This window comes from Opisthocomus hoazin, chromosome 1, assembly GCF_030867145.1.
Source record: "Opisthocomus hoazin isolate bOpiHoa1 chromosome 1, bOpiHoa1.hap1, whole genome shotgun sequence".
Classification (NCBI taxonomy): Eukaryota; Metazoa; Chordata; class Aves; order Opisthocomiformes; family Opisthocomidae; genus Opisthocomus; species Opisthocomus hoazin.
In genome coordinates, this window is record NC_134414.1 from 103,009,983 (window position 1) to 103,033,058 (window position 23,076).

Consider the following 23,076-nt stretch of genomic DNA (forward strand, 5'->3'; position numbering starts at 1 on the left):
AGTCCAGCCGTCACCCCAACACCACCATGCCTACTAAACCATATCCCAAAGTGCCATGTCTACAAGTATTTTGAACACCTCCAGGGATGGTGACTCCACCACTGCCCTGGGCAGCCTGTTCCAATGTCTGACTGCTCCTTCAGTATAGAAATGTTTCCTAATATCTAATCTAAACCTCCCCTGACGCAACTTGAGGCCATTGCCTCTCGTCCTATCGCTAGTCACCTGGGAGAAGAGACCAACACGCACCTCCCTACAACCTCCTCTCAGGTAGTTGTAGAGAACGATAAGGTCCCCCCTCAGCCTCCTCTTCTCCAGACTAAACAGCCCCAGCTCCCTCAGCTGCTCCTCATAAGACTTGTTCTCCTGACCCCCCACCAGCCTTGTTGCCCTTCTCTGGACATGCTCCAGCACCTCAGTGTCCTTCTTGTAGTGAGGGGCCCAAAACTGAACACAGTACGCAAGATGCGGCCTCACCAGTGCCAAGTACAGGGGCACAATCACCTCCTTACTCCTGCTGGCCACAGGTGGAAACAGAGTTTTCCTTCAGCCTAAACTTCTTCAGAAGTACTCATCACACAAAACAAATGCTGTAAAATACATCAATATATACAGATTTATAAAAAACACAAATATATTTTAATTGATTAGACTGAGGCCAAACTTTCCTAAATACATCACCATGAGCTCCAGCATATAATTCTGCAAAAACAGTACTGAATTTTGATAATTTAGCCAACATTTTTTTCTGTTACAACTTTTTTTCTTTCCTCTTCCAGAAGAGGAGGACAGAATAGCCATGTACAGGAGCTGCGAACAAACACAGTAAAATTCAGGAAGGAAACAAATAATTTAGTGTTAGCAATAAATAGACAACTATTAAGGGGAGTATGAAAAAAAACAATATTCAGCTTTATTAGCTAGCAATCTGCAAGTTAAGTAAGAGAAAAAAATGTTACCTTATTCTGATATTGTGGGATAGACCAACTTCATACTTCGGCAGTTTCAAGTATGATGACCTAACAAATGCTATTCTTGAAGACTTCCATGGATTCCTCCCTTCAACTTCTCAACGCCATCAATAGCTGTGCCATCCTTGCTTGGGATTTCCACACAGATCCTCTTCTGAGAGGTAAAACATGACTGGACCCCACAGTGGGGTGAAGGGGAACAGTTGTGATCAGACTGGAAAGGTTTTGCTAGTCAGGAAACTATTTACTTCTTTTTTCAGAAACAACTGCATCTACAGATTAGAAAATGGCTCTCCAGCTTTTGCTTTGCCACAAGGAAGACTCTTAGCATTTTTCAGTATGTGCTTTAGCACCTCCTCGATCACACATTTATAGAATCATTAAGGCTGGAAAAGACCTCTAAGATCATCCAGTCCAACCATCAACGCATCACCACTATGTATGCTGAACCATGTCCTGAAGTGCCGTATGTACATGTTTTGAATGCCTCCAGGGATGGTGACTCCACCACTTCCCTGGGCAGCCTGTTCCAATGCCTGACCACTCTTTCAGTAAAGAAATTTTTCCCAATATCCAATCTAAACCTCCCATGACGCAACTGGCCCCTGGGGCCATTCCACCCATCCTTCTAGCAGGAGGTGCTCTGCATTCTCAACAGAGTGAAGTTAAATCACCATGGAAGGACTTCTACTCAGCCCAAACTAGTCCACATGCTTAAAATTTACATAGGATGACAGAAGGTGAAGTGAGATGTTTTGTTTTGCCTTTTTTTTTTTTTTTTTTTTAAATGAACCACATTAGAGGTTTCAGTGTCATAGCTCACCCTCCTGCTCTATGGATAATTGTTCCAGATGTTCAGGGAACTGGAGCTTAGAGGGGTCACAGATGAATTCGCATCAACAAATAAGAGTCCTGAAGAAAGGTTTGAAAAAAATTCAGGTATTTCAGCATAGCCAAATTTCAGTTCGGTAATATTTTTTTGATATGACAAGTTACCCCACTGCTGCCAAGCCACAAGATGATGAACTATTCTGGCTTCTGTTGGGGCACATATGATCTATCAACATGGATCTGCTTGGCATGTTTCAAACTTTCTGCTCACCTTTTTTTTTTTTTTGTTTTCCCCCTCTGTAGGTTACTATACAGCTGCATACTCTATCACACATAGCAATTTCAGAAGAATGGACATTTTATGTACCAGGACTAATGTCCAACTCTTCACATTAACCATGCCTCACCAACTCAAGTCTCTTTTCCACACAACACAAGCAACTGAAGTGGACCTTCCACTTGCACCTTTTCAGCCTGAAGAGGCTAAAAATACCTGTCTGGCGTGTGTTCAGTCACCATGGATAATGCTGTATCCCTTATCTAAAATGACTAAATATGCTCTCCAAGGAAAGGTGACTATCACTTTGGATATAAATAGAAAAAAAATGAAAAGTAAGAGACAACACTTTACTAAAAGGGAGATTTTAGAGAAATATCAATAGCTTTGTATGGTCACCTATTTTTCTCCAGTGTATCTTTGCACCATCCTCACATATACAGTTAAAGAGTCATTTTATTATTTCAAATTATATTTTTAAATTTATTTCAGTACATTTTAATATATAGATTAACTTTCTCTTGAGGCTCACTTTTTTTCAGAAATCTGACCAATATTGATTCTATTGTCTGTCCTTGTTTATATAGGAAAAAAATATGCTCTCAACTGTCATTTGGAGCACAAATAAGCCATAACAAATGCAAGAATCCAAACAATCAAAAAAACCTAAGGCTTAAAGATAGAACATAAGGCCGTTTCCTAATTAAAAAAATGCCTTAAGCAAGTAAACACTTGCTACTGAGTCTCTGAGTATATAACATTCTCCATACAAACCATGCAAATCCATCTTCAGGCAAGGTTTTCCAGTCCTTTAATAAGATTTGCAATTTCTTGACGACTCAACTTTTTTTCCAAAGAAAGTGGGTGAATCAGGGCAAGGCAGTTTTGCTGCTCTGCTGTCAAATATTTGCATGTGCTTGTAGATACCAAGTGTGATCCTCCTTAATCTTTCTGCTTTGCTTTGTTGTGTTAGATCAAAAGACTAATTTATGTCCACAAAAGTTACTATTTCTTCACTACAGCACACTCTTGTGTAAACATTATGTCAAATATCAGCCTTTGCATCTGCAGAGTCCAAATTTTCACAACGTACCATAAAAAAGCAAATTATAATAATAATCAATCACTGTAAATATTTATCATCTCCTTTTTAAAACGTTTAAAATGGCAGCTGGTCAACTGGCCCCACACACATAATGCATCTTAAAATGCTTTTTCCAGCTTTTCAGTGGTAATATATAATGAAGCTGTGGGAACATCCCTCAGCATTTCTGTATCTTCATGACAATAGCTTAATTAAAAAGTTGCCACAATTAAGTGATTTCTAGGAACAGTTATGGATACTACTGTCACACACTTTGACACTCGACCTCAGATGATGACCGCTCAATCATCCTCACTCTGTTTATTAGAGACTCTGCTCAGCCCTGTCATTTAGAGTCCATACCACATCCACAGTCCCAGCTGCACCTCTTTTAAGCAGGCTGAAATTACTCTAATTTTTCAAATTTATTATTTTGCATTAGTAGCTGAAAATACTTCTGTAAAAAGTTTGTAAAGAAATTTGGGATCTCTTAGTTAACAGTGCTACACAAACGTAAACTACTACTGTCAAGTGAGATCCCAGTATTTTTGCCAGTTCTCTGCCTCAGTCTAGTCTGTCTTCAAGCAATGTTATAAGCTGAAAGAGTGACGATCCCCACCACCACCTCTATTTTTTTGTTGTTGTTTCAAGGAATTTTCCACTTTCATGTCCTCTCTCAGACATGTCCTACTCCCCTTCCAGCTCATCATACAGGTCGAAAGTCCACCTCCTACAATCTTCTCAAAAGTTCAAAGCTCTCACAGTACATCACAGCTCCTAGAGGGCCAGAGCTATCCTTTCTTCAAAGGTGGGTTAATCTGGACAAGCACTTCTGGAAGGTTGTGGTAAAGTCTTCTCCTAGAAATCCAGACTGCCAGGAACCACCTTGTTGGGTCCTTTTGGATTACGAGTCATTTTCAGGGCCTTACCTTGCACATAGTATTCACTGGACTTCTGTAACTACATATACTGACATCCACATAACAAGAAAATGCTGTTTACACAGCTATGAACAAGCCTTCCCAGAGGGGTCCGGAGTTTGTTTGGGTTTTTTTTAAACCTCATCTGTCCCTTGTTTACCTTTCTTACAAGAACAAAAAACAAAGTCAAGAAGAAAATCATGCTTCCGCAAGCTTCATTTGAAGTATGAATCTAGAGTCACAATTCTTGTTTCAGATCTCTAATTTAGGACAATCTTTGGGTATTACAAAGAGAAAATACATTCTTTCATCTTTGTATTTATTTTCTTGTTTAAGGGTAAGGCTTTTTCAGCCTTTGATCTGTAACAAAAATAAGGGCTAGCCAGCAGGAACATTTCTTACTGTTCTTCTGTAAAGACTTTTGATTAATTCACCCTTCTTCTGACTCATAATTAACACAATAGAAGTAGGTTTTGAAAAACAGAACAAGCAGTCATCTTAAATAAGAGACACTCTTTACCTACCTCTCTTTCTGTACAATACTTCATCCATTTGTAGTTTGTAGTTTGTAGTGTAGTTTGACTACACTATTCAACAAAAGAAAGAAAGAAAGAAAAAGGCTTAAACTTTTTTGCTAGGGCAGCAGATAATCATTAAAGATAGGTTGATACTGATTTTGGTCTCAGTATATGAAAGCAAATTATACCCTCAGCCTTGAAAAATGCAATTAAAGACTACCCTTAACTATCAAGGAAATTACCGTCTGTGCTGACCAAAGTTGTTTTCCCATTTTTTTTTTTACAATTAAGAAGGAGCTAAAAATGTAGACTTCGTGTTTCTTTTGCAAGAGAGAATCACTGAGGACTAGCGTAAAAATGAGAATCATCTGTCCTTATTAATACCTGAACAGACAACTATTTCCGTTCAGCAGGGAAAAAAGAAAAAAAAAAAGGAAAGAAAATTATTGAACAGATTTCAAAAGGCCATCTTATTCTGTACTGTAGAAGCTACTTATGGTGGTGCCCTACAATTCAGAACAGCCGATTTCATTCTCCAGACCCAAATAATTAATGGTAATTGTCCATGCTTTTAGCTCCATCTTCAAGGCAAGCAGATATAACAGGAAGTCAAGAATTAAATGCTCAAAAGAGAGATAAGATTTTCTCAAATTCTATGAGTGTTAGGGCAGACAAAATAAAACCAAAACCATTATCATGTTCTATCAGCATTATCAAGCAAGCTAAGAACAGAAAGTACAAAACTCTCTGGATTTCACTGTTACCTGTACATAAGCAAAGATTAACAGCTTCTGGCTTGCAGACAGTAGTATAACCTAGTCCAGTGGGAACCAAACGCTAACGTCCAGCACCCGGGTGAAATCCGCTGGGACTTTCTTCTGTCCCTTTCTTGTACTTTCAAATCTCTTTCTTGGAAACTCACAGAGGCCCAAAGGACTGAACATACAGACCGAAATACTCCTTCATAAGAGCTGATATTATGATGGGCGTACTATATATATACTATTTTCCTGATGGTCAGAATTAAGTACCTCTGCAGAACAGAAATGAGCTCGCCCTTGTGCATTCACTCCGTGGTTTGAGGAGGACTGTAACTCTCTGCATGCCAGTACTGCACCTTGTACTTACTGCCACAGTCTACCTACCTAGAAAGTGGGGTAGGAAAGGTAAGTTAAAATGATATTTAAAATTATCAAGTAAGAGATCCCTCTAAGGAAGAAAACACACACACTAAAAGTAATAGTCGAATGCCACGGTGAAAAAGTACATTTTTATTTTATATCATAAAAACTATGAAAACTCTTAATCGAGTAGGAGAAACATTCTTTGGTGTTTTAAAATAAGCGGCAACTCCCTAAGTTAATGTACACCCTAACGCTCTTCCTCTCTTAAACGCTGGACAATCCTAAACCATTTCCTGATACCAAAAGCTTCTCAGGTTACCCGATTGTGAAATAACTTATGACTATTTAAAAAATAATTCAGAACTACCTTCAGAACTTTTAAACAGATAGTAAAACCATGCAAGTAAAACCTATCTCAACTCTCGACAAGGCAGAATTCAAAGCACAGCTGAGGACAGTTCACTTCCTGGCATTTTACTACTTCAAAAATCCAGGTGTGCGTTTCCTCTAAGACCTATCAGTTAAACTAGAGTCTCAGACTACTAATGTATTTTATTCTGAAATGGCGGCAAGGGTTCTAGCATTTCTCACTCAGCTATATTACTTTCATTATCATAACTGCTCCAATAAATGGCTTAACTCTTTCGCTGTGTTTGCTATACAGAAAGTATTTACTACATACTTCACAGAGAAAGTATTTCCACACATGTACTTTTAAAATACTTTTAAAATACTTTAGCTTTTAGTGTAATAGAAGCCTGACAAAGCAAAACCAACTTATCAAAAAAGGCACTAAACAGTTCTCTGCTGTGCACAGTGCTACACTGGCTACTGCTAATAAATAATAATGTCATAGTCTTCCAAAGATCAAGCCATTCAAACATGACTGATGTTTTTGCAGAAGTCTGCAAACAGCAACTGAAAAGCACATCTGGTTTTCTACTCGGATGCTGCTGTCCAAATGCAGATTCCTGAACTGTTCTGTCAGGATTTCAGCCCATCACACCTCACATGCACACACACATCCGTATCTACATATGCCTTGCCTTGCAATCTCAATACTGATGAGCTCAGAAGGAAGCCTCATTGGTTCAGAAGACCAAAGTAAAAAAGAGAATAGGAAATAGCAGAAGCATGCCAGATTTGCACCCACCCTCAAGACTAGCATCAGGTTTCATTTACATATATATATATATATATATATATATAAAACCAAAGCAACTGGGGTTTGTAATTCCTTTCCTTGCTTCAAGAAAACATAAAAAAGGAAGGTTTCACTTGGCGGCAACTTGCTACGTCTGCTGTCCTGGCAAAAACAGGGTTTTAACTAACTTTCTATCCAGCACAGCTTCATTAAGGGTTGCCTACACAGGATTTTCAAGCGCAGCCTGTAGTGATAGGAGTTCAGTTGTTCCCCAACCATCTTTCTTCCCCCTATTCCAGCAACTTCTTGTTAAGCTATACACTGAGGAACATTACACAGTGTGAGTGTGACAGCCTCCTAAACAGAACCCACCTACAACATCAACAGTACTTTTAAAGTGCAGTAGTATTTTAAAGTGTCATAGTCAAGGAACTAACGACACTTCACAGGAACTGATTTGCCAGGTCATACAAGACACCTATACAGAGGCTCATATGCCACAGAAAGGTTGAGTTACAGAAGAGTAAAGAGAACCTTTGACACAGAGTTAAAAACGAAGACAACTGTTTAAGAAACTGGAGATTTCTGGAATAAGTACAACTGTGTGATCACGGCAGCCTTTCAGGCATGGGTCTCCACGTACACGGATTTTTCCACAATACACGGATTTCACACCCACGCCACCCTTCACCACACAGTAATTTTCAAGAGACTTGGCTATGTTGTAACTGGATGGTGATAAGGGTTAGCTTGTCACAGGCCTGGTCTCAAGTGCATCATTTATCAGAGCACACCATCTCCGGTGTCTAGTCAAGCGAGATTACACCATCGTTCGTTAAGCATGTGCCAAGATAACCCATGTCACAACACACCGTGCTCTGGCCATGAGATTCTTAGACAGCAAGCTTCACAGAGCCACACATGTGTCAAGGAACAAAGACCTCTTGATGGTAAGGCACCAGATTGGCTCCTTACGATACAGACACTTCACAAGAGGGAAGGGTGAGATGTACAGCGGCACACCCCAAAGGACACCGATGTTCACCCATCATCAGCTAGACCTTAGCAAGCGACCCCGAAGCCAGCACAGGACAGCCACGAAGGCCAAGTCCCAACTCTACCCTCACGCCCCGGTCCGTGCGAGCTGGTTTCTGCGGCCCGGCCTTGCACAGCCACTCCGCGGCCCCGGCGCCCTCCTACAGCTCCCCTAGACCCCCAGAAACCCACGCGGGTGGGTCTCACCCACCTCCACCGCCCATCGCGGCCGCAAGGGCTTCGCTTCGCACCGGCCCAAGGCCACCGGTCCGCCAAGCCCCGGCTGAAGGCCGGACGCCCCCGCCCAAGCGGCGCGGGCTTGGACACCCTCCGGCGGGAGCCCGGCCGGTGCCGCCGCACACGCCCCGGCGACAGGCACGGGGGCCCGCCGGGGCCCGCAGTACGACGCCGAGCACACCCACCACCAGGACCCCCCCCACCCCCCCGTCCTCCTGAGCCCGCTCGCCGTACCACAGCCCGAAGCCGGCAGCGAGGAGACATCACCTCAACGGCAGCCGCGGGGACCCGGGACAGCCGCTGCCCCCCGCACACCCCGCCTCAGCCCCGAGAGGGCGGGGAGGGCGCCCGGCCGGACTGCTCTCGGCCTGCCCCCTGCCCTCACCCCCGGCTTGGCAGAGGAGCCGCCGGAGCCCGGCGGGCAGCCCCGCCGTCACACCACCTGCCCGGCTCCCCCTCGGCGGGGCGGGAGGCGAAGGGCCCGCCGGCGGCCGCTCACCTGCAGGGGGAAGGTGGCCGCCTTGTTGCCCACGTAGCCGCGGACGACGTGGCTCTGGATGGAGAGCACCCGGCATTCACGCTCCGGCTCCATGGCTGCTGTGCCGCCCGCTCGCCCGCCCGCGCCGGGCCGACCCTGGTGGCGCCGGGAGCGGCGGCGAGGACGGGGAGGGGGGGGCGGAGCGCGGAGGAGCGTCACGCGCTCGCCCTCCCCTCCTGTCACACACACACACACCCCGCCCCCCAGCGCGCGGGAGGCGGGCACCGCCGCCGCTTCCGCCTCTCCCCGCCTTCCCCCCCCCGGCCGCCACACGCCTCGGCGGCCGCTCAACGGCCGCACCTCACACCTAGCGCCGCCTGCCCCGCACGCCGCCTCCGGCCGCCACCGTCGCCTCTGCCCTGCCCTCACCGCACGCCGCCATGGCACCCCATACCTCACGCACACCTCCGGCGCCCGTAGGTGTGCCCAAACGGTGGCCGGTGTGGGCGGCATCGGCCACCCAGGCCTCCCGCGGCACCCACGCTGTGGGGTAACCGCCATTTGCTGTCCACGCTCCCCGGCGCCACGGCGCTCGCCGCACCGGCCCACCCGCGTGCTGGAAAGCCCAGAGCGGCGCGCGCATCCCGATGGCGCTACGGCTTCCCGCCCTCGAGCGTCCAGAAAGCCCTGCGGAGCTGCCACAGGCAGCCCCGACGCAATGCCCTGCGGTGGCACGACGGCCCGAGCCGGGGGCACCCTGACAGAGCACCACCCTCGCAGGCGGGTGCTGAAGTGAGTGCGGTTGTACAGTATTGACATAAACACTGCCGCTTCAGAGGGCTGCCGAAGAGTAAAAGGAGATGTGTTGGCTGGCAAGTGCTGCAATACATCAAGACTCTGCTGAAACAGGACTTCATAACGTGTTGGGGAACTTCATCTTCCTCTGGCCGTTTGTCATTATTGACCGTCACGGGTTGAGTCAAAGATGCTTTCACAACCAGAAATCACACCCAACGTCTCCGGTTCTTCTTAGTGGATAGCTTTAAATTGACTCTTGAAATAGCGTGATTATTTCGCAGCAGCATGAAAGCATGTTTTCCTCATCATAAGTAATCTGTTGGAAAACGAGGGAACATACTGTTCTCTTTTCTGTCATCACTCCAGTCGCAAAACTTAGGGCTTGTTCTAGGCTGGCCTTACTGCTGACAGTTTCTCCACCACCTTTAAATGCAGGTAGTTTCTTGAGTTGTAGAAATGGGTGCATCTCCATGGAGTACTGATAGAGTCAGAACAATGAACGGCCTACACGGCGTGTGTGGGGAATGGTCTGCACCATGTCTGTGGCCAATGATCTGCACCATGTATGCTCCAGATCCAGCAGTCTGGGAAAAGGTAACAAAACATCTTTTCACATATGGAGGTTGTCTCGAGGGACACAGGTCTGGACGTCAGGGCAAGCCAGAAGAATTAGAGACAAGAGGTGTATATTGGGATGTGATCTTCCTCGGTTTCTGGTCACCCATCTCCATTCTCCACCTCCAGGCTCCTTAGCTGCTTTCCTCCACACAGTCACTCTCCATATCCTTAAGGCTGCACAGTCTCAAGTCCTAATTTTCTTCCTCTCATCATCTTAGTATTCTTAGAGCCGAAGCTGCTTGCCGGGTCTGTTACCTCTTCCACGTTTTCTTCCCTCACATCTCTAACTTTTTGTGCCAGTCTTCCCTCTTCTTTTTCCTCTGATTTGGGTAGTCTGCCCCCTGCCAATAACTCCACTATCTCCAGCAACTCCACCATTTTTTCCTTCTTTCTTTGCATATTTCCCAAGTCCGTGTCCTTGACTGTCTAGTCTCAGTTTCCAGTGATCACTCAACCTAGTGTCATTTTGTCCCACCCTCCTCTCCTGCTTCAAACTCCTTGACCCATTCCCACTCATGCTCTCCCCACCAACACATGTCTTGCTCTGGTCCAAACCAGGCAGCTGACTGAGTTCAACATTTTCTGAACTCACAAGAGAGGAAAAGGGAAGGCTCCATTTGCAGTGCCAAACCAAGACAGGATACTTAAGAGTCCAGACTGGCAGCTGCAGGTCAAATCTGCTTTAAAGAAGACAAAACTTTGAAGAAATTAAAGTACTAGCCAATATTTAACATAGATACTTCCCCCCCCCCCGCCAAAGGCTAACATAACTGGCTTACATTTAGGGCTGCTTTTCATAAGTTGAGCAAAATGCATATTCTTGACAGGAAAGCATCGTCTTCCCCCAAATAAGAAATCCAGGGTTACAGAGCATAAGAAGTCATAATCTTTTAAAAGAAAGATTGCCAAAAATATGTGTGTGTGGGGGGGGTATCCTGTATTTTCTGCAAGACTGATTTCCAGGCATGACTTAATTGTTCTAGCTAATGTTCATTCCCTCTGTCCTCTTTCCTTCTCTCACCCCAAAATGAGGCTGAAAATTTCTATGAAAACACTCAAGGGCTGGCAAATTTATAAACAGCTAAAAGTAAGGTCTCACATGCAAAAGGCTCAGCAAGCATAAGAGGAGTTTGCAGCCCTGCTTATGCTTGACACTCGGCATAGAGGAGTACGGAATGCACACGCTATAAAGATAGACATCTACGTGCAGTGAGCTGTGTGCCACATACGTTGCCTCTCCCGTGATGCACATCCAAAGGACACGGTCTGTTCTGTGACACGTATCTGCACAGGATACATGCTGCAAGCAGTTAAAATGAAACCTAATTACAACTTCTTCATTCACCCTGAAGTCCAACCACTGATTTTCATTTAATAGCAATTGCTGCATGTGTCCATTGCTTTTCAAGGGAGTAGCTACTGCATATCTGTTGGAACACAAGGCATCTGTGCCTCCATTTTGGTGTTCTTAAGGCCTCCACAAACATGCAACAAGTTCTGAAGTTCTATTATCCTGCGTTTTTCTGTATCTCTTGATGCACTAAAGAATAAAGTTTCTTTGGCCTTCCTCTAGCTTGGAGAGCAAGTGTTGGGATACAGATGCTGTCCCTTTTCCTGCTTTTCCTTCCTGCCCCAGCAATAGGTCTTAATGCTCCACTTTGACCTTGTAAGGATATGATACGTACATACTGGCGTATGTTCCTTTTAGGGATGGCTCAAGAAGATCTATCTATCTCGTGGGTTCCACAGCACTGTCAGGTGAGACTGGGCCTCTAGTAAGACAGTTGTGCAGTGACATTAATGGTTTGTCTCTGTAGTGCCTGCACCAGCTGTGTGTTTCCCTTCTGACGCTGATATACTGTCCAGAGAATATGGCAGGGAGCTTTCTGGCATTTACAGCTGTTCTTTCTAAAAACTGCCCAAGCATATCTGACATTCTCACTGGAGCAAGTTCCTCCCCCAAGAAGGAAAGCGCACCTCGTACATTTATTAATGCCCTTAGGTTCTGTACAGCCACTACTCCTGCACCTGGTAGACCACATAGGCAAAGCAAGGTGTAGGCTCAAGGAAATCTCATACTGCAGAGCACAGCTGGTACCAGGCTGCTCGTACACCTGAGCAAAGAAACTACAGCATGGGTAGCAATGCTGAGGCCTTCGCAGGAAGGCAGGGAGGGTCCAAATGCAGAGCTGTGCCTTCCTCTGCAGCTGCTGGCAGTGAGAGTATTTGTTCCAGGGGAACACGTGCTGTTTCTCCAAACAAGTGGAGAAGTCCATTCTGTGCTGGATTGCTACCTTCTTACTCCTACCAATCCTTATGCTTACCTCAGAGGAAGATCTGAAGCCTCCCTTTATACTCTAACCTGTAAAAATTGAAGTGTTTTTCACGGATTAAGGAGTACAACCTGCATATACAACCAGATGTAAGCAAGGGGTGACTAAACATTATTGAGTCCCAAGATTTTTCAAAATATGGGGGAACCTGTGTGTCTATACACTAAAAAAGTTGCCACAAGCAAAACAAAGACAACAGAACAATTCTCCTTCCCTTCCAGAAAGCAGTTAATCTAAATGTGAGCACCCAGTTTCTGAGCAGTGTCTTTTTTCACAGGCTTTGCCCTATTTATAAGAAGTCAGGCCCCTTGCTCATAAATGTGAATGTTGTGACAAAGGAAAAAGTAAAACTAGACTTCAACTCCATAGTCATCATGCATTCTGCTATGCTGTCCTTCTCAATCTTATTCTGTTTGAAAAAATTAACTCTCAGGTACTCCTCCAAATATGGGGATTACTAGGACTATTCAAAGAGCAAACAACGATTCTGTGTGTGACAAATGGCTTCATTAGGAAAAAGAAAAAGGCAGGCCAGGGTAGATCAAATGTAGGTGATAGAGAAGCTGTCCTAGGCTTCCTACTACAGCTGCTGCTGTAGTACTACTGGGATGGTACTTTCTCAAGCTCCTGACCTTGTCACTGGACCATGCGGAGTTTTGTGGTTTATTTTTTAATGTAACCTGACTTCTCAAACCAGTTCTCCTTGGTCAGAGCACAATATTTCTGGAAATCATGAATTTTGAGTGGAAGATTATCTTAATTTCATCAAGAGAGAGGACAGTCAGAAAGACCACAGTTTATCAACAACTGGCAATGTTTCTTCTACAAATGTTCTGTGTTCCTCCTGCGCTCTCTTTCTACAAATCCCCTAAATCCTACTGACATCTCCCTCAGCTGCCTGTTCAGCCTGGCAATGCAGCAAAAAGCAATGCAGCCCGTGGCAGACCTGAGGCAACACACATGACAGTTGGCCAGCCAGCAGCCCAGACAGATACACGTGATTACCTTTGCTGCTGGGCAGGCAGGACAAACATCTTTACAGGACACTTGTTCCACAGGCTGCTGCATTCCTAGGTCTGTGTTGCTAGCCTTTGGAATTTGAGCTCACTGTGTGTGAAGAAACTGTGAGATTACAGTGAATAACAAGCTTAACATGAGTCAACAGTGTCACAATATCGCAATGAAGGTAATCACCTTTCGGACTGCATAAACAGCAATCTGGTCTGCAAGACATATGAAGTAATCCTCGCAGTATATTCAGCACTGGTAGGGTCTTTGGTGGAGTGCTGGCAAGTTTTTGGAGCAGCTTTTCACGAAAAAACAATGCAAGAGGCTGTAAGAAGGATCCAAGGCTCAGGACGCACAACCGAAGTGGAAATGGTTTCTTTAGCTTAATGAAAGCTCAACTCCAACAACAGCTGGCAAAGACAAGTGACAGAGCTATGAAGGAACAGAAGGGAGTAAACTGATGTCCGTGATGGAGGGTTTACCGCCATTATGCAAAGGATTATGAAAAGCATAGGAAGAGATTGCTTTGGAAGATTGCTGAGTTTTTATCTTCAGTTTGCTTGTTTTTCATAACTAGTGGAACAAATATTTTTGTAAATATTGATAGCTGTATTTAAGTTTGTCTTGGAACAGGAGGACAGACTACATTAACTACCAAGGTCTCCTGAAGCCCAGATTTTCTGCATAAGCACAACAGAAAAGACAGGGGGCTGCCAAGAATACAACACAGTTGGCTTGACAAAAGACGCATAATGAGAGGATCTTAGATCAGATTTTGTACATTGTATATGTATTCTCTAAATCATCAAAGGCTTAGACAGAAAATAAAAGGTCAAGATTATGTAAAAGTTGTATCAATAGCCTTTCCTCTTCTCAACAAGCCTTCAAGGGGGCAAAATTGGACCAGCACAGAGTAATAATTGTGCACTCCCCAGTCAGAAGACTATCTGTATTTAAGATACTGATTTTTGCCGGTCAGTTGAATGTTTGCTCAGACATTTAAAGTATCAATTTATGATTCCAATAGTAATAATAAAGTATTAGCAACATCTGACTTCGGAGGGGACTGTTATTCTTATTTCAGACCAAATTTTCACTTGGCCTGTATAAAAATGATTAACTTTGTCACGAATAATGGCAGAGAAGGAGCCATTTTCTCAGCAAAAGAAAGCAGATTATTGAAAACTGGTCTTGCCATCAAAGCTGTTTTGCATGGGGGAATTAGAAGGGCCATTGTAAACCCTTTGTCAGGCAGGTGGGGCTGCTGTCTCTAGTACAAAAAGAACAACCATCAGCGCTGTTTCTCCAAAACCTAGCATAAAATAGAACTGCAAACTAGCAGGGTCGACATACTCTCAGCTTTGGTGAAAAAACAGCCGGCAGAAAGATTGTTGGACTTAAATTCATATTGACTCCACTAGCAATTATAATGCAGAGAATGGTAGTCACAGATGCCCCAACGTCTTTAAACAGAGTTGAGAGAAACAGTCCTCATAATAGGCAGTAAATGACAGAAGTGGTATGTGTAATTCTGTACTCCAGATCCAGCCACGGAAACTGCTGGGCGCTTCCTTCTCTTACGGCCTTTGAAACTTTGCAGAACAAGGATGTGACCAATCTGCCCCATGCCCCAGAGTAGCCTGGTTTTGTCGCCATTTAAAAAAAAGTTGTTTTAAATATGAAGACTTGACATGATCAGAAGCGTGACAGTGGACTAGCCATTCTCTTATACCCGTGACTCTAATCTGTTCTCTATCACTGACTTGCCGAAGCTCCATATATTCTGTGCATTTTTGCAAAATGAGGCCTCAGGGAGGAGGTCATGCAACGTGTCAGCCTCCAAGTGTCAGCACCAGTCTTGCAATCCTCACGTCAACTGTTTTATTGAAGTAAATGGAACTGCTCCTACGAATAACACGCGGGGGGCCAGGTGTCAAGATGAGAGACAGGCCAGTGGTAACAAAGTTATTTTAAAAATGCTGTATTGCTGTCCCAAGTTGTCACAGTTGAACAGCACAGGATCGCATGGCATTCCTGATCCTCATCTGCTTCGGAAACCTAAAAATACTCCTCTTTCTAAAACAATGTGAGACCGCTCTGCTGTGAAATTCTAAGCAGAAACACCCCTTATATTGGTACAATTCCCAGTAAGTGTACACAAATAATTCTGTTGGTGCTGCTGTCTGCACATTTTAGTTGCAGTGTCCATTTAACAGAATGGTTGAAGTTAGTGAAGAGCAAGAAGACGGCCTCCTTTGCTTGGCTCAGAGAGCTACAGTGCTTGGGATCAGCTTGCAGTTTTGTCCTGGAATGCTCATGCGTACGCCCTCAGGATCCAGTCTTATTGCACTCAGTATCTACCTCCTAATACTGGGGAAATGTAGCTCGTTATTATCAGGAGTTTAATCCCAGTTACCCCTTTTTGTCCTTGAATAACCGTTCACCAGCATTAAAGACTTAGCAGAGTAAGTGCAACCAATGTATTTGTAGCAGCAGAGCAAAACCCTGCTCTGGCAAGCAAAGAGGTAGAAGATGCAAGCAGTTACGGTGCAATACAGTACAACGTGGCATGTGGTCACGATAACAGCTTTAGAGAAATGCATACAAATGTTTTTGTTTTACTTTTGCTTCATTTTTAAGGCACTTGGGGGAAAGAGGGAAGAAATCGGTGTTTTTTCATTGCTTTTAATATTTTTACTTCTGTATCTAGCTTTCAATATTTAACCTTGAAAATTGTTTGATATAGAAATCGGATCAGAAATGCCCCACTGTGTATATTTGTTCTATAAAACATGGCAACAGCTGGAAAAGAACAAGGCCTTTCCTGGCAGTGGGAACAAACGTCTCAGTCATGAACTGCATCTCTCAGCAGTTTGTCGTGTGCGTGTCTTGCATCACATGCTGTCGTCTTGCAGTCATGAGTCACTTGCTTCACCTCCCACTGCACAGGGATATCAGCTTGGCAAAGCCGCGTCGCTGCACAGCTCATTCCCTGGGGAAACGTGCACGCAAAGCAGTGGGACGTCAGGCACTGCTGTGCTCGGAACAGAACAGATTTGCATTGAAGTTCAAGCTGCAGGGAGCACATGCTAAGTCGAGTAACACCACATCTATTTCCAGTCCTGTTACCTGGGTAATGGTAATTTCATTTCCTTCTTTTCCTTTAGTGGTTACAAGAAGATTTTCTACTTTAAGTTAACCTTTAAAAATCTGAATGAAATTCAGTAAGTTCAAACTATGTAATTTTTCCAGTTAGCGTCATTTCACTAATTAGCAAAATAGCAATAACAGGACAGATTTCGGAATGCAAGAGGTGTTACTTCTGTTCCAGGCTGGAAATTCCTTTGTAATTTGCTCTTGCTTTTGCCTATGCTATTAGGGGACAGTTCTCCCCACTATGATAGCTTTGACCATTGTGAACAGTAGCAACGGCTAACCTGGGTAGTTCTGAAGGTCTCCTGGTTTTTCCTTCTTAGTACAAAAATATAATGGTGGGATGAAATTAGCAGACATTAGTGGGACCAGGATTTCATATCAAACTTTCAAACTTTCATCAGGAGTTTCAGAATGATCCTAGGTTTGCTATATTTAGCATTTACTAGTACATTGTTGGTTTAGCACCCATAGGTATTAAAAAAAAAAAAAAGGGAAGCCTGACTCACACATACTTTTCCAGCACTGCAATTCACACAGATAGCCAAAGTTACAAAAATTCAGATCATTAGCTTCCATTCTTGGAACATGAGTAATAAACAATTCTTTCCTGGAACTGAAGATAAACCCAGCTGAAGATTCTCTCAGCAAACAGCAGCAATTCCAAGGCAGGCCCCCAAAAGTCTTGCAAAAGTAAAAGGGATAAAATGAGAATTTAAGATTACAGACCGTTAGCATAACATGAGCAATGCAGTTGTATGTGCCAGCCACAGAATCTGGATTAAGGCTTCTGGAAAGGGAGGGCCAAAAACCAGAATGTTGTATCAGACTCATTTCAGTCTCTCATTTAAGTAAAAGCAAAATGCTTTGTAGAAGATTATTTCTTAAGAGGGCCTTTCATCTTCCCTAATTTGGTATCCGGGGATTGAAGGAGAGAAGAAAAAACTGATTACGGAAAGATTACCAACACCACATAGCAAAAAACATCCAGCAAGATACCTGTAGGTTTGATAGCAAAGTTTTTATCTCCAGGACAGCTATCAACCTCTATATATAAATAAGCCAAACTGATACACAAAAGATATGAAGATTGCATGAGATAGATGGGCAAAGATTAAAAGCTGCCATCTAGTCCTGGCAGATACGTGAGCTGCCTGTCATTATGATCAGCAAATGGTAGGCTCCTTGGTCGGTTAACATCATTGACCATGGCTGCATAGAAATAATCAGCAAAAATTTCGGTATCATATGCAAGCCCTAAACATGCCAGTGGTCAACTGCAAACTCCTGTGCCTGGCATTAGAATACAATGCAATATTTCCTATTCTTGGCAAACAACTGTGTTGGAGTTCAGGCCCTCAATAGCCGGTTTTGCAGCCGGCGAATGTCAAACAGCGATTTCTTCCCCTCTTGCCAGAAAGGGCTTCTGAGTGGGTTTCTAAGGAAGAAACAGTGGGCACTCTCTGCTCTCTGTAAGTCTATTTGAAGGCAGTGCATGATTCATGGACGATTCCCATTCTTCCCTTCAAAGGGATTAATGACAGGGAAAGACTTGCAGGCTTTCTTTTCAGAAATAGAATTACTCTGCGCAATACTCTGCAGAGACAAGTACACATTACTGCATTATACAAGCGTTTACAGTTTCAGACTTCATTTTATAGCAGATGTCTCCCAGATGTTTACCATAGTGGCAAAGTTCATGAAAATATGGGTCGAGTCTGGAATGAGATCTGCTCCCTAAACTGAGTGTGGAATTCACTTCCCTGGACACCGCAACCCTTGGCACTTCCACATTTTTCACAAATGTGTCTCAACGAGGCAGGATTTAATCAGGGATTCTCTCCACATCCCCACTACTTTGGAACAAGCAAAATTTCCTCACAGGGGACCATTTCAGTATCGTACCCTCCTTTCATCAAGATCACAGAGAATGGTCCAGGCTGGAGCCTGACCAAGCCTTCATTAAACTGAAGCTTTCAACAGCAGAAGGAAATTCTAAGAAATCACGCACCCAGAAATCTTACTGGACTTCAGGTAGAAGTCTGGCTTTTTTGTTATTAAGAACATCTTGAACTCCAGTTTCAGTCTTTTTCACTTCTAATTCTTTGTCTTTCTGACCTTGTATGTATATTTTTGTGCTGAGTATTACATTCACCAGTGTGTTAGCGCTGTTAGTCTTCAGGGAAGGTGGACCATAGAAACAGCAACAGAGCTTTTGAGCAACAAACATCGCAGGAATGCAAACGGCAAACAGTTTCCAAGACTGCAGAACTTGTACCCACAGTGAAAACCCCACAGTGAGCAGAATTCAAACCTCCAAGGGCTTTACTTTGATTATGCAAGGCAAACATCTGAAAGAGAAATGTAAATAAGCAACAGTTTAGCCTAGGACCTGTGTAACTGCACTGGGTTACATGTTCTGTGTGGAGCCTTGTAAAATGCTTGTGCTGAAGCCATTGGAGATTTTTTTTAAAAAAAGAAAAAAGAACTCTGAAATTGGAGAATATCTGCTGGTGTTGAATCCAAAACATTGTGATATTTCAGAATAATGGCATACAAATCCTAAAGGAATGATGTTACTACTAAGTGCTCATCTCTGTTTAACTCCCCAAAAGAAGTCAACACACAAATGATTGTAGGAAGGATTTTAAATCTGTGCCTTAAAGCTCTTCTCCAAGAAGAAATGTTCAAACGACTTCTTACGTAGGAAAGAATCTCACAAAAGCCTCCTTTAACATTTCTGTGTTTTTGCCTGGTGTGAAACCAATATCAGAAAGACAATAGGGAGGTGCTAAAACCTGAAGGCTACCTCTCAGAAATAAGGAACATGAGCGGCTCTGCAGAACAGAGTCAGCCATATCTTTTTTGAAAGTCAATTTATGTAAAATAATGCATCTTCCAAGACGAAATGAATGTAAACACAGTGCTAAAAACAGGTTTTGGAGGTTTCTTAAATCCTCTTTAAAAAGGCTTCCTTAAAGAACTGAAGATTTTTCCTCTTCTGTGTCAGATAAAAAGATACGCCAATTAAGTGGCTATATTAAGGAAACCACTGCACAAAATGGTGTTAAAAGTATTTTGACCACCTCTTTGATTTTATTTACAGTAGTTAGCTGTATTATTTGCAACATGTTGCTGTGGTTTTGCAGATGAAATAATTTTTTTCCTCCTCAAACTGGTCTGTGCTCTTACACATACAAAATACTTGAGTTTGGGTCCTACACTGAAGAATACACACTCATGGTAATTTCAGGGATAAGAGGAAAAAAAATTCTTTCAACTTGAAATCATAGAATAGTTTGGGTTGGAAGACACCTTTAAAGCTCATCCAGTCCACCCCCCCCCGTGCCATGGGCAGGGACATCTTTAACTAGACCAGGTTGCTCAGAGCCCCATCCAACCTGGCCTTGAAAGTTTCCAGGGATGGGGCATCTACCACCTCTCTGGGCAACCTGTGCCAGTGTTTCACCACCCTCATTGCAAAAACTTTCTTTCTTATATATCTAACCTAAATCTCCCCTCTTTTAATTCAAAACCATTACTCCTTGTCCTATTGCAAGAGGCCCTGCTAAAAAGTTTGTCCCCATCTTCCTTATAAGCCCCCTTTAGGTACTGGAAGTCTGCAATAAGGTCTTCTTACAGCCTTCTCTTCTCCAGGCTGAACAGCCCCAACTCTCTCCGGCTGTTCTCACAGCAGAGGTGCTCCAGTCCTCTGATCATTTTTGTGGCCCTCCTCTGGACCCACTCCGACAGGTCCATGTCTTTCCTGTGCTGGGGGCTCCAGAGCTGGACGCAGGACTCCAGGAGGCGTCTGACCAGAGCAGAGCAGAGAGGCAGAATCACCTCCCTCGACCTGCTGGCCACACTGCTTTTGATGCAGACCAGGATACGGTTGGCCTTCTGGGCTATGAGTGCACACTGGTGGCTCATGTCCGGCTTTTCGCCCACCAATACACCCAACTTCTTCTCCGCTGGGCTGCTCTCAGTCCTTTCATCCCCCAGCCTAGATTGAATTCCAGGGGTTGCTCTAGTCCAGGTGCAGGATGTGTTTGGCTTTGTTGAACCTCATGAGGTTCACGCACACCCACTTCTCAAGCTTGTCCAGGTCTCTCTGGATGGCATCCCATACTTCTGGCATGTCAACTGCATCACTCAGCTTAGTGTCATCTGCAAACTTGTTGAGGGTGCACTCGATCCCACTGTCTAGGTCATTGATAAAGATATTAGAGTACTGGTCCCAATATAGACCCCTGAGGGACACCACTTGTCACTGATCTCCATCTGGACATTGAGCAATTGACCCCTACCCTCTGGATGTGACCACCCAAACAATTCCTCATCAACTGAACAGTCCACCCATCAAATCCTATCTCCCCAATTTAGAAAGAAGGATGTTGTGGAGGACTGTGTCAAAGGCCTTAGAGAAATCCAGACAGATACATCTGTAGCTCTTCCTTTGTCCACTGATGCAGTCACTCCATCGTAGAAGGCCACTAGGCTAATCAGGCAGGACTTGCCCTTGGTGAAGCCATGCTGGCTTTCTCAGATCACCCCCATGTCCTTCATGTGTTCTAGCATAAGTTCTAGGAGGATCTGTTCCATGATCTTCCCAGGCACAGAGGTGAGGCTGACAGGTCAGTAGCTCCCAAGGTCCTCCTTTCTACCCTTTTTAAAAATGGGTGCAATGTTTCCCTTCTTCCAGTCCCCAGGGACTTTGCCTGACTGCCACGACTTTTCAAATATCATGGAGAGTGGCTTGGCAACTACATCAGCCAATTCCCTCAGGACTCTGGAATGCATCTCCTCAGGTACCTTAGACTTATGTATGTTCAGGTTCCTCAGGTGGTCATGAACCTGATCTTCCCTTACAGTGGGAAGGACTTTCGTCTCCCAGTCCCCGTCTTCCAGTCCATCCATTTGAGAGGTGTGGGAAGAAAGGCTGACTGTGAAGACTGAGGCACAAGAACTGTTGAGTACCTCAGCCTTCTTTCTCCTCATCTGTTGTTGCCAGTTTGCCTCTGGTGTTCATCAGAGAGGGGTACGCTTTCTCTGACCTTCGTTTTCTGTGTGACCCACCTGTAGCAGCCCTTCTCTTAGTTCAGTGAGAATTTATAACTTGGATGAAGCCATTACAGGTGCCTGACTACAGCAGACTGGTCAAATAGGCTGAAGTTCTTTTACAGATCACAGAATTATCATTTTAATAATTGTATCTGTCAAAAATACCATACGACAACTGTTGCAGTGTTATGTTAAATCCATACTCTTTTTTTTTAATTTTTTTTCCCAGGAGGGGTTGTTTCTGTGGCTCGATTTTTAGTTCTGCAACAGATTATATGAATCTTGAAAGAGGCACTATGTTTCTCCTTGATTTGCATGGTGGGAATAAAATGTAAAATATGCTTGTGTTACTTTGCAGACTGTTGTGCAGAGAGACATTTTCTGCTTTCTTGGAAACACCAGCCAGTATGGATCACTGAAATGCCAATCCGGGTCCAACCTGGTTGCATGGATCCCATGAAGAACCATGAGGGGCACCAAATCTTACAAGGACCCCTTGGAGTGCGGTCAGGGCAGGCACTACAAGTTTTGCTGTTCAGCACTCCACCCGACTGAGTAAGATCCTACATGGTACGAAGGTGGCACAAGCTACTGCAGTAAGCTCTGTCTTGGCCCCACAACTAAACTACAAATGGTGATTTCCACCTGACACCGTATATAATAAAAGCACATGCAGCATTTAATTTACTTTAGTATGCTGTCACTATGGTCTTCAACACTGCCAACACATACAACCATCTAAAAACTTAGATGTGTGAATTATTTTAAACATGTAATAAGAATGTCACTTTGTTCTGAAGGAAATCTGTTTTCATTTTACCCGAGGATTTATGTTTTAATTTTATTAGTGCCACTGCTGTGGATAGGTCACTTTTCTTTGTCTGAATAAAGTTTTTCGCATTTCTGAAAATTCTGTGCCTGACAAGAAAACATGATTAATTTTTTTTATTGATCCTGCCCAGTTGCAGGGCCTGTCACTACCCGAGAGACTACTGGAGACGCAGTGCTCTGTGCAGAATTCCTGTATGTACGTAACTCCATACGGCCTGCTGCTGCTAACAATGAAGCAAACAGCTTTCAGAGTGTCCATCTCTTACCCACTTTGGCATCTGCACAATTATACCTTTGAAGCACAGATCTTGCCACATTATCACTTCAATTACCAATTATAATTGCTAAGAAATGACAGCGTATGATCTACTCGTTTCTCCTAAGCAATCTTTCAGCTGCTGGTAGCTGCTCTATGGCCCAGTTACAGAGGCCAGAAGCTCAAGGTGTACAAACAGGTGTATCCTATCACAGCCCTACTCACTTCTGACATATGTCTGAGTCTTCATCGGTTTTGGTTGTTTGTACAATAAGCATAAAAAGAGAGAGCACATGCACACATGCAGGAACAACTTTCTTTGTACTTTCAAGTGGCATCCTGGATGCTGCCCTCCCGTCTCCCATTCCCCAAATTTACAGATTTACCCAAAATACAATG

At 44.0% G+C, this 23,076-nt stretch overlaps 1 protein-coding gene across 1 annotated transcript in view; it reads right to left on the reverse strand.

Moving 5' to 3' along the window:
- PDXK (pyridoxal kinase) overlaps window positions 1–8,833 on the reverse strand; it is a 53,117-nt gene extending 44,284 nt beyond the window's left edge. The window contains exon 1 of the mRNA XM_075431230.1: window positions 8,641–8,833. Within this exon, the coding sequence (XP_075287345.1) occupies window positions 8,641–8,733 (93 nt within the window). The 5' untranslated portion in view covers window positions 8,734–8,833. The remainder of the gene's footprint in view (window positions 1–8,640) is intronic.
- Between the last annotated feature and the right edge of the window lie 14,243 nt (window positions 8,834–23,076).